We start from the raw sequence: 10,000 nt of genomic DNA, 5'->3' as shown, positions 1-10,000 counted from the left end.
AACAATGATAACCCTAGCAAAGATTACAGTAATACAGATGGTGACAATCATTTAATTACACTCAAAGAGTACATGATGTGCAAATAAAACACTTTTGTGTCAAATTGCACACTGAGTATACAGTTTAATGCACTGTAGATGTAACAGTCTAATGCACTGTGGATGTAACAGTCTAATGCACTGTGGATGTAACAGTCTACTGCACTGTGGATGTAACAGTCTAATGCACTGTGGATGTAACAGTCTAATGCACTGTGGATGTAACAGTCTACTGCACTGTGGATGGAACAGTCTAATGCACTGTGGATGTAACAGTCTAATGCACTGTGGATGTAACAGTCTAATGCACTGTGGATGTAACAGTCTAATGCACTGTGGATGTAACAGTCTAATGCACTGTGGATGTAACAGTCTAATGCACTGTGGATGTAACAGTCTACTGCACTGTGGATGTAACAGTCTAATGCACTGTGGATGTAACAGTCTAATGCACTGTGGATGTAACAGTCTAATGCACTGTGGATGTAACAGTCTAATGCACTGTGGATGTAACAGTCTAATGCACTGTGGATGTAACAGTCTAATGCACTGTGGATGTAACAGTCTAATGGGCTGCGGATGTAACAGTTTAATGCACTGCGGATGTAACAGTCTAATGCACTGTGGATGTAACAGTCTAATGGGCTGCGGATGTAACAGTTTAATGCACTGCGGATGTAACAGTCTAATGCACTGTGGATGTAACAGTCTAATGGGCTGCGGATGTAACAGTTTAATGCACTGCAGATGTAACAGTCTAATGCACTGTGGATGTAACAGTCTAATGGGCTGCGGATGTAACAGTTTAATGCACTGCGGATGTAACAGTCTAATGGGCTGCAGATGTAACAGTTTAATGCACTGCGGATGTAACAGTCTAATGGGCTGCGGATGTAACAGTCTAATGGGCTGCGGATGTAACAGCTGAATGCACTGTGGCTGTACCAGTCTACTGCACTGTGGATGTAACAGTCTACTGCACTGTGGATGTATAAGTCTGATGCACTGCAGATGTAACAGTCTAATGCACTGCAGATGTAACAGTTTAATGCACTGCGGATGTAACAGTCTAATGGGCTGCGGATGTAACAGCTGAATGCACTGCGGATGTAACAGTTTAATGCAATGCGGATGTAACAGTCTAATAGACTGCGGATGTAACAGTTTAATGGACTGCGGATGTAACAGTCTAATGCACTGTGGATGTAACAGTCTAATGCACTGTGGATGTAACAGTCTAATGTACTGTGGATGTAACAGTCTAATATACTGTGGATGTAACAGTCTAATGCACTGTGGATGTAACAGTCTAATGCACTGCGGATGTAACAGTCTAATGCACTGCGGATGTAACAGTCTAATGCACTGTGGATGTAACAGTCTAATGTACTGTGGATGTAACAGTCTAATGCACTGTGGATGTAACAGTCTAATGCACTGCGGATGTAACAGTCTAATGCACTGCGGATGTAACAGTCTAATGCACTGTGGATGTAACAGTCTAATGCACTGTGGATGTAACAGTCTAATGCACTGTGGATGTAACAGTCTAATGCACTGTGGATGTAACAGTCTAATGCACTGTGGATGTAACAGTCTAATGCACTGTGGATGTAACAGTCTAATGCACTGTGGATGTAACAGTCTAATGCACTGCGGATGTAACAGTCTAATGCACTGTGGATGTAACAGTCTAATGCACTGCGGATGTAACAGTCTAATGCACTGCGGATGTAACAGTCTAATGCACTGCGGATGTAACAGTCTAATGCACTGCGGATGTAACAGTCTAATGCACTGTGGATGTAACAGTCTAATGCACTGTGGATGTAACAGTCTAATGCACTGTGGATGTAACAGTCTAATGCACTGTGGATGTAACAGTCTAATGCACTGTGGATGTAACAGTCTAATGTACTGTGGATGTAACAGTCTAATGTACTGTGGATGTAACAGTCTAATGCACTGCGGATGTAACAGTCTAATGCACTGTGGATGTAACAGTCTAATACACTGTGGATGTAACAGTCTAATGCACTGTGGATGTAACAGTCTAATGCACTGTGGATGTAACAGTCTAATGCACTGTGGATGTAACAGTCTAATGCACTGTGGATGTAACAGTCTAATGCACTGTGGATGTAACAGTCTAATGCACTGTGGATGTAACAGTCTAATGCACTGTGGATGTAACAGTCTAATGCACTGTGGATGTAACAGTCTAATGCACTGTGGATGTAACAGTCTAATGCACTGTGGATGTAACAGTCTAATGCACTGTGGATGTAACAGTCTAATGCACTGTGGATGTAACAGTCTAATGCACTGTGGATGTAACAGTCTAATGCACTGTGGATGTAACAGTCTAATGCACTGTGGATGTAACAGTCTAATGCACTGTGGATGTAACAGTCTAATGCACTGTGGATGTAACAGTCTAATGCACTGTGGATGTAACAGTCTAATGCACTGTGGATGGAAGAAGACAATTATACTCCTGATACAAGTTTTAAGAACAGTTGCAATCATTTACATTTAGCACATTTGGCACTTAAGAAGGTTCAAAGAAGAATTTTAAAATGATTGAATGGGAGACAACCCCGAAAGGGACAAGTGGTAGAAAATGGATAGATGGATGGAGACAAATGTTTGTTTTTGGAGTAATTGATGACATAAAAGCATTCAACTGAATATGTTGTTGGTCAATACTTTAAGACAGCAGCCTAAAAAGACCAAATCTTGACAAAAATGTGTACTCAATGAACACTAGCAGTCGATAAGAAGACTCAGGTTTCTGACACTGGACTCAGTTCTGTCCTTCTGTCCTAACCCTAACCCTAACCCTAACCCGGGGGCGAGGCTTGAGTCTTGGGGGGCAAGGACAGTCCCGGTGAGCGGGTCTGTGAAAAGAATTTCTGGAAGTGTCTGATTCTGGCAAAAAAGTCCTTTGGTGGTGGCTGATAGAAAAAGTTAACAGAATGGTCTCTGACGTCATCACCAGTTGGCGGGGTGACGTCATGACAAAGCGGCGGAGTGATGTCATCTGCGGGAAAACTTACTTGCTGGCGACATCTGTCAAGACTTGGACTTTGGCGTGGTTTGTTTTCCCATGGTGCAAAGGATTTGGACCAGACATAGCGTGAAGATAAATACATGATTTAATAATAGACTATAAAAAGTATAAACAAAAGGCGCGCACAAGGCGGGGAACAAACTTGGCTAATAAAACAAAACTCGCACAAAGGCAGGACTATGGAAAAAAAGGAACAAACAAAAGGCGCTCACAGCGGAGGTACAAAACAGTGGCTTGAATAAACAAAAAACTTACGTGGCAAGAAAAGAGCAGCATGAACTATGACCTGGACAGAGTAAGCAGCGTGTCAAGAGTGCAGAGCATGAATGTGATGTCGCCAGGCCGACCAACAGAAAATGACAGGCTTAAATAGTCATGTGGTGATTGAAAACAGGTGCGTGAGTTCAAATGAATCAGGTGCGTGAGTCGTGAGGACAGGTGAACTGATTGGTAGTCATGGAAACAAAACGGGGAGTGAAAAAACAGAAACTGACAGAGTGCAAAAACCAAACAGAACATAGCCAAACTAAACATGATCACCAAGACATGACACATACATTCTTAATATTCAATGTATAATTGTTCATTTAGTCTTAATATTGAATCTTTACTCATTCATATATTCTTAATATTCAATAATTAGTCTTTCGTATATATTTTCAATGTTGAATGGTTCATATTGTAAGTATTACATTCTTCATGTTGAATACGTACCTTCAGGTACCAAAGTTCGGTGTCGTACTCGCTAAAAAGAAAGAGTAACAGTTCTAAAAAATATCAAGTTTGTGTTTATTATTATCATCATGTGATATGTTTAATACTTCTTTTATATATACTTTTTGGCATTTAAAGTGCTTCTGAAAGAATGTCACATTTCCATCTGAAGTAAGACAAATAATATGTACACATCCTGGCATTTGACCCAATAACCTGAGTCCAAATAATTAGTAGAAATAAAACACGTGGAACAAACGAGCAATCTTCATCAAATGACCTTTTCAAAGATTGATGTCATGTGACATTGGAGCACCAATCAACACAAAGGGTCCGTGCTCATCACGTCCATGGACCCCCAGCTCATGGCTTTCTTTGCCAATTTACTCAAACTAAATCATCATAAATATTCACGTAAGAGTGACAAAGTAATTGTACTAGAGGGTTAGTGTTGGGGGAGGGTCTATAAAAGTGACAAAGTAATAGTACTAGAGAATTAGTGTTGGGGGAGGGTCTATAAAAGTGACAAAGTAATAGTACTAGTGAGTTAGTGTTGGGGGAGGGTCTATAAAAGTGACAAAGTAATTGCACTAGAGAGTTAGTGTTGGGGGAGGGTCTATAAAAGTGACAAAGTAATAGTACTAGAGAGTTAGTGTTGGGGGAGGGTCTATAAAAGTGACAAAGTAATAGTACTAGTGAGTTAGTGTTGGGGGAGGGTCTATAAAAGTGACAAAGTAATTGCACTAGAGAGTTAGTGTTGGGGGAGGGTCTATAAAAGTGACAAAGTAATTGTACTAGAGAGTTAGTGTTGGGGGAGGGTCTATAAAAGTGACAAAGTAATAGTACTAGAGAATTAGTGTTGGGGGAAGGTCAATAAAAGTGACAAAGTAGTTGTTCTAGAGAGTTGGTGTTGGGGGAGGGTCTATAAAAGTGACAAAGTAGTTGTACTAGAGAGTTGGTGTTGGGGGAGGGTCTATAAAAGTGACAAAGTAATTGTACTAGAGAGTTAGTGTTGGGGGAGGGTCAATAAAAGTGACAAAGTAGTTGTTCTAGAGAGTTGGTGTTGGGGGAGGGTCTATAAATGTGACAAAGTAATTGTACTAGAGAGTTAGTGTTGGGGGAGGGTCTATAAAAGTGACAAAGTAATAGTACTAGAGAGTTAGTGTTGGGGGAGGGTCAATAAAAGTGACAAAGTAGTTGTTCTAGAGAGTTGGTGTTGGGGGAGGGTCTATAAAAGTGACAAAGTAATAGTACTAGAGAGTTAGTGTTGGGGGAGGGTCGATAAAAGTGACAAAGTAGTTGTTCTAGAGAGTTGGTGTTGGGGGAGGGTCTATAAAAGTGACAAAGTAATTGCACTAGAGAATTAGTGTTGGGGGAGGGTCAATAAAAGTGACAAAGTAGTTGTTCTAGAGAGTTGGTGTTGGGGGAGGGTCTATAAAAGTGACAAAGTAATAGTACTAGAGAGTTAGTGTTGGGGGAGGGTCTATAAAAGTGACAAAGTAATTGCACTAGAGAGTTAGTGTTGGGGGAGGGTCAATAAAAGTGACAAAGTAGTTGTTCTAGAGAGTTGGTGTTGGGGGAGGGTCTATAAAAGTGACAAAGTAATTGCACTAGAGAGTTAGTGTTGGGGGAGGGTCTATAAAAGTGACAAAGTAATAGTACTAGAGAGTTGGTGTTGGGGGAGGGTCTATAAATGTGACAAAGTAATTGCACTAGAGAGTTAGTGTTGGGGGAGGGTCAATAAAAGTGACAAAGTAGTTGTTCTAGAGAGTTAGTGTTGGGGGAGGGTCTATAAAAGTGACAAAGTAATTGCACTAGAGAGTTAGTGTTGGGGGAGGGTCTATAAAAGTGACAAAGTAATAGTACTAGAGAGTTGGTGTTGGGGGAGGGTCTATAAATGTGACAAAGTAATTGCACTAGAGAGTTAGTGTTGGGGGAGGGTCTATAAAAGTGACAAAGTAATTGTACTAGAGAGTTAGTGTTGGGGGAGGGTCTATAAAAGTGACAAAGTAATTGCACTAGAGAGTTAGTGTTGGGGGAGGGTCTATAAATGTGACAAAGTAATTGCACTAGAGAGTTAGTGTTGGGGGAGGGTCTATAAAAGTGACAAAGTAATTGCACTAGAGAGTTAGTGTTGGGGGAGGGTCTATAAAAGTGACAAAGTAATAGTACTAGAGAGTTAGTGTTGGGGGAGGGTCTATAAAAGTGACAAAGTAATAGTACTAGAGAGTTAGTGTTGGGGGAGGGTCTATAAAAGTGACAAAGTAATTGCACTAGAGAGTTAGTGTTGGGGGAGGGTCTATAAAAGTGACAAAGTAATAGTACTAGAGAGTTAGTGTTGGGGGAGGGTCTATAAAAGTGACAAAGTAATTGCACTAGAGAGTTAGTGTTGGGGGAGGGTCTATAAAAGTGACAAAGTAATAGTACTAGAGAGTTAGTGTTGGGGGAGGGTCTATAAAAGTGACAAAGTAATTGCACTAGAGAGTTGGTGTTGGGGGAGGACCAAAAAAGGTGACAAAGTACAGTGGTGGTGAAAAGTATAGATACACGTGTAAAGAACATCATGTCATGGCTGTCTTGAGTTTCCAATCATTTGTACAACTCTTGTTTGTTTGTGATGTAGTGATTGGAGCACATACTTGTTGCTCACAAAAAACATTCATGAAGTTTGCTTCTTTGATGAATTTATTATGGCTCTACTGAAAATGTGAGGGTGAAAAGTATACATACAGCAATGTTCATATTTGCTTACATGTCCCTTGGCAAAAGTATACATACAGCAACATACATGATGAATTTTGGTGATGTAGAAAAGTTACAATCAAATGAAATGAGCTTCATGGCATCTCTGAGCACATTTAAATATGATGCAGTCATTAGACTCGCTTACAAACGCCACAATGATCTGAAAAAACTAGTCATTGACTTGAACAAGTCAGGAAAGTCACTTGGAGACATTTCAAAGCAGCTTAAGGTCCCAAGAGAAACTGTGCTGACAATTGTTCACAAGTATAAAGTGCATGGCACAGTTTTGTCACTGCTATGATCAGGAAGAAAATGCAAGTTATCATCTGCTGCTGAGAGAAAATGGGTGAGGATGATCAAGAGTCAAGCGAGAACCAGCAAAAAGCAGGTCTGCAATGAATTGGAAGCTGCTGGAACACAGGTGTCAGTGTCCACAGTCAGCATGGCCATGGACTGAGAGGCTGCCATGCAAGAAGGAAGCCCTTGTTCCAGAAGCCACACCTTAAGGCTCGTCTAAAGTTAAAGTTAAAGTCCCAACGATTGTCACACACACACTAGGTGTGGTGAAATTTGTCCTCTGCATTTGACCCATCAACACGTTTACCCCCTGGGAGGTGAGGGGAGCAGTGAGCAGCAGCGGGCACCATGCTCGGGAATCATTTGGTGATTTAACCCCCAATTCCAACCCACTGATGCTGAGTGTCAAGCAGGGAGGCAATGGGTCTTTGGTATGACTCGGCCGGGGTTTGAACTCACGACCTCCCAGTCTCACGGCGGACACTCTAACCACAATTGCACTGAGCTGGTAAAGTTTGCTGCTGATCACATGGACAAAGATAAGACCTTCTGTGGTCAGATGAAACAAAAATGGAGCTGTTTGACCACAATACCCAGCAATATGTTTGGAGGAGAAAAGGTGAGGTCTTTAATCCCAGGAACACCATGCCTACCGTCAAGCATGGTGGTGGTAGTATTATGCTCTGGGCCTGTTTTGCTGCCAATGGAACTGCTGCTTTAAATGGGACAATGAAAAAGGAGGATTAGCTCCAAATTGTTCAGGACAAGCTAAAATCATCAGCCCGGAGGTTGGGTCTTGGGCGCAGTTGGGTGTTCTAACAGGACAATGACCCCAAACACACCTCAAAAGTGGAAAAGGAATGGCTAAATCAGGCTAGAATGAAGGTTTTAGAATGGACTTTCCAAAGTCCTGACTTAAAGGTGTGGACAATGCTGAAGAAACAAGTCCATGTCAGAAAAGCAACACATTTAGCTGAACTGCAGCAATTTAGTGGTCAAGTGGTCAAGCAGAAGCTTGTGGATGGCTACCAAAAGTGCCTTATTGCAGGTAAACTTGCCAAGGGACATGTAAGCAAATATGAACATTGCTGTATGTATACTTTTCACCCTCACATTTTCATAATAAATTCATCAAAGAAGCAAACTTCATGAATGTTTTTTGTGACCAACAAGTTCATCCATCCATCCATTTTCTACCGCTTGTGTCTTTTGGAGTCGTGGGGGGTGCTGGAGCCTATCTCAGCTGCAATTGGGCGGAAGGCGGGGTACACCCTGGACAAGTCGCCACCTCATCGCAGGTGACCAACAAGTATGTGCTCCAATCACAAAAAAATAAGAGTTTGTAGAAATGATTGTAAAGTGAAGACAGCCATGACATGATGTTCTTTACAAGTGTACGTACACTTTTGACCACCACTGTAAGTCACCTCCATAGTACTAGAAAGTTGGTGTTGGGAGATGGTCAATAAAAGCATTTCCACCAAAGTAGGACATGGCTGGCCAAGCAAATAGGTCAAGAGTATGTCACCCTACTGAGGGCCAATCAAAGGGTCCAAATATTACAACAAGTTCTTTGTTTTTCAGGAAATGGTTGAAGATCTCTGCCTAACGAGCAGACAACTCAGGAATAATCTTCTCAGCAGCAGCAAAGTGCAAATGAAACTCTGGAACCACACTCAAAGGTTCCAACACCTCAGCACCTTTCCAAAATGGCAGACATTCACAACGTCCTTTCCAAGATGGCAGACATTCACAACGCCCTCTCCAAGATGGCAGACATTCACAACGTCCTTTCCAAGATGGCAGACATTCACAACGTCCTTTCCGTGTCCAAAAAGTGCTTGACAAGCACGTTGAGTCACTTTATTTGCACCTTTCCAAGTACTTGTGACATGACAGCAGTCCCCTCACATCATCACCTGCTCTCGGCATTCTGGGAGCTGGCAGGTCAGCTGGCTTCTGATTGGCCCAACGTTCAGCTGCGGGACGAGCGAGGCTGAAAGACAAAAACACAAACTAAAAGGTCATCGTTGCTAACGTGACACCAGCTGTCACTCACATCTTATTTCTTTCTAATCAATCCCTTTATTCAAGTCATCACAACAACCTCAAAGGGCTTCACAAACCAAAACAACATGGAAGAAAACAAACATTTGTTGATTGTTCCACTTTTCTAACACAGAAAGACAAGAAGACTAACCTTGAAGACAACAATATTACTGGAATGTTCCACTTTTCTAACACAGAAAGACAAGAAGACTAACCTTGAAGACAACAATATTACTGGAATGTTCCACTTTTCTAACACAGAAAGACAAGAAGACTAAGTTTGAAGACAACAACTTACCAGCGGATGTTAGGACCAGAGGATGAAGGCCAGAGAGAAGAATAAAAAGAGAAAGAGAAACTTCTCCTCCAACTCTTGCATCTGTCGTTTCTGAGCTTCCACGACTTCCTCCAAGTCTTTGTTCCTCTAGGAGTGACACACATGAGGTTGAAGAAGAAAGCCAGCCTTGGAGGAGATGTTTGCTCACCTGTTGTGTGACTTGCAGCAGATCCATCCGGTCTTTGAGGATCTGAGCATCTCTCTCCCTCAGCTCGCACATCACAGCACGTTTCCATTGGTCCATGGCCCTCTGGAGAGCCTCCCTCTGCTCCTCCGTCACACAAGCATTCTTCACCTTGTCCATCCCCAGGTGCTCCTGCTGTTCTAGCACCTCGTACAGCATGGCCTCCAGCTCCAGGATCCTCTGTGTTGATCAGGAGATGCTTGCAGCAGCAGGGATGGGGAAGGTTCGCGGAGTCCAACTTACCTTGTGACCTTTATCCATGGAGCGCTTCCTAAAGTCCAGCTCTTCATCCAGGTAGCCCTTCTGCTTGCTGAACAAATCCTACCATAGACCCAGGGTCGAGCGTCACACATTCTTCCAGAAACTTCTTGCACTTCCATCCGTGGCAACACAAATGAATTGAAGAGCATCTCTAGAAGACCTTTCTACCTTCTCACTTTCAATGTCCAACATCTTCTGCCGCAGTGCAGACTTTGTTACTTCAATGGACTCCAACCACTGGGAAGTGACATCATTGGACCAATGTTATCTCACCGTATTACAAGCTGTGTGTGTGTGTGTG

General features: G+C 42.2%; 1 protein-coding gene across 7 annotated transcripts in view; it reads right to left on the bottom strand.

The window, feature by feature from the left end:
* Positions 1-6,560: 6,560 nt before the first annotated feature.
* jakmip3 (Janus kinase and microtubule interacting protein 3) overlaps positions 6,561-10,000 on the bottom strand; it is a 36,732-nt gene continuing 33,292 nt past the window's right edge. For all 7 annotated transcript variants that reach the window (XM_061981219.2, XM_072912078.1, XM_061981220.1 and 4 more), the window contains 5 exons: positions 9,868-9,936; positions 9,682-9,759; positions 9,403-9,618; positions 9,216-9,341; positions 6,561-8,864 (listed from right to left, as the gene is read on the bottom strand). In XM_061981219.2, coding sequence (XP_061837203.1) covers positions 9,225-9,341; positions 9,403-9,618; positions 9,682-9,759; positions 9,868-9,936 — 480 coding nt within the window. In that variant the 3' untranslated portion in view covers positions 6,561-8,864; positions 9,216-9,224. The remainder of the gene's footprint in view (positions 8,865-9,215; positions 9,342-9,402; positions 9,619-9,681; positions 9,760-9,867; positions 9,937-10,000) is intronic.

Source organism: Nerophis lumbriciformis, linkage group LG32 (genome assembly GCF_033978685.3).
Source record: "Nerophis lumbriciformis linkage group LG32, RoL_Nlum_v2.1, whole genome shotgun sequence".
Lineage (NCBI taxonomy): Eukaryota > Metazoa > Chordata > Actinopteri > Syngnathiformes > Syngnathidae > Nerophis > Nerophis lumbriciformis.
This window is presented reverse-complemented; position numbering and strand designations above follow the sequence as displayed.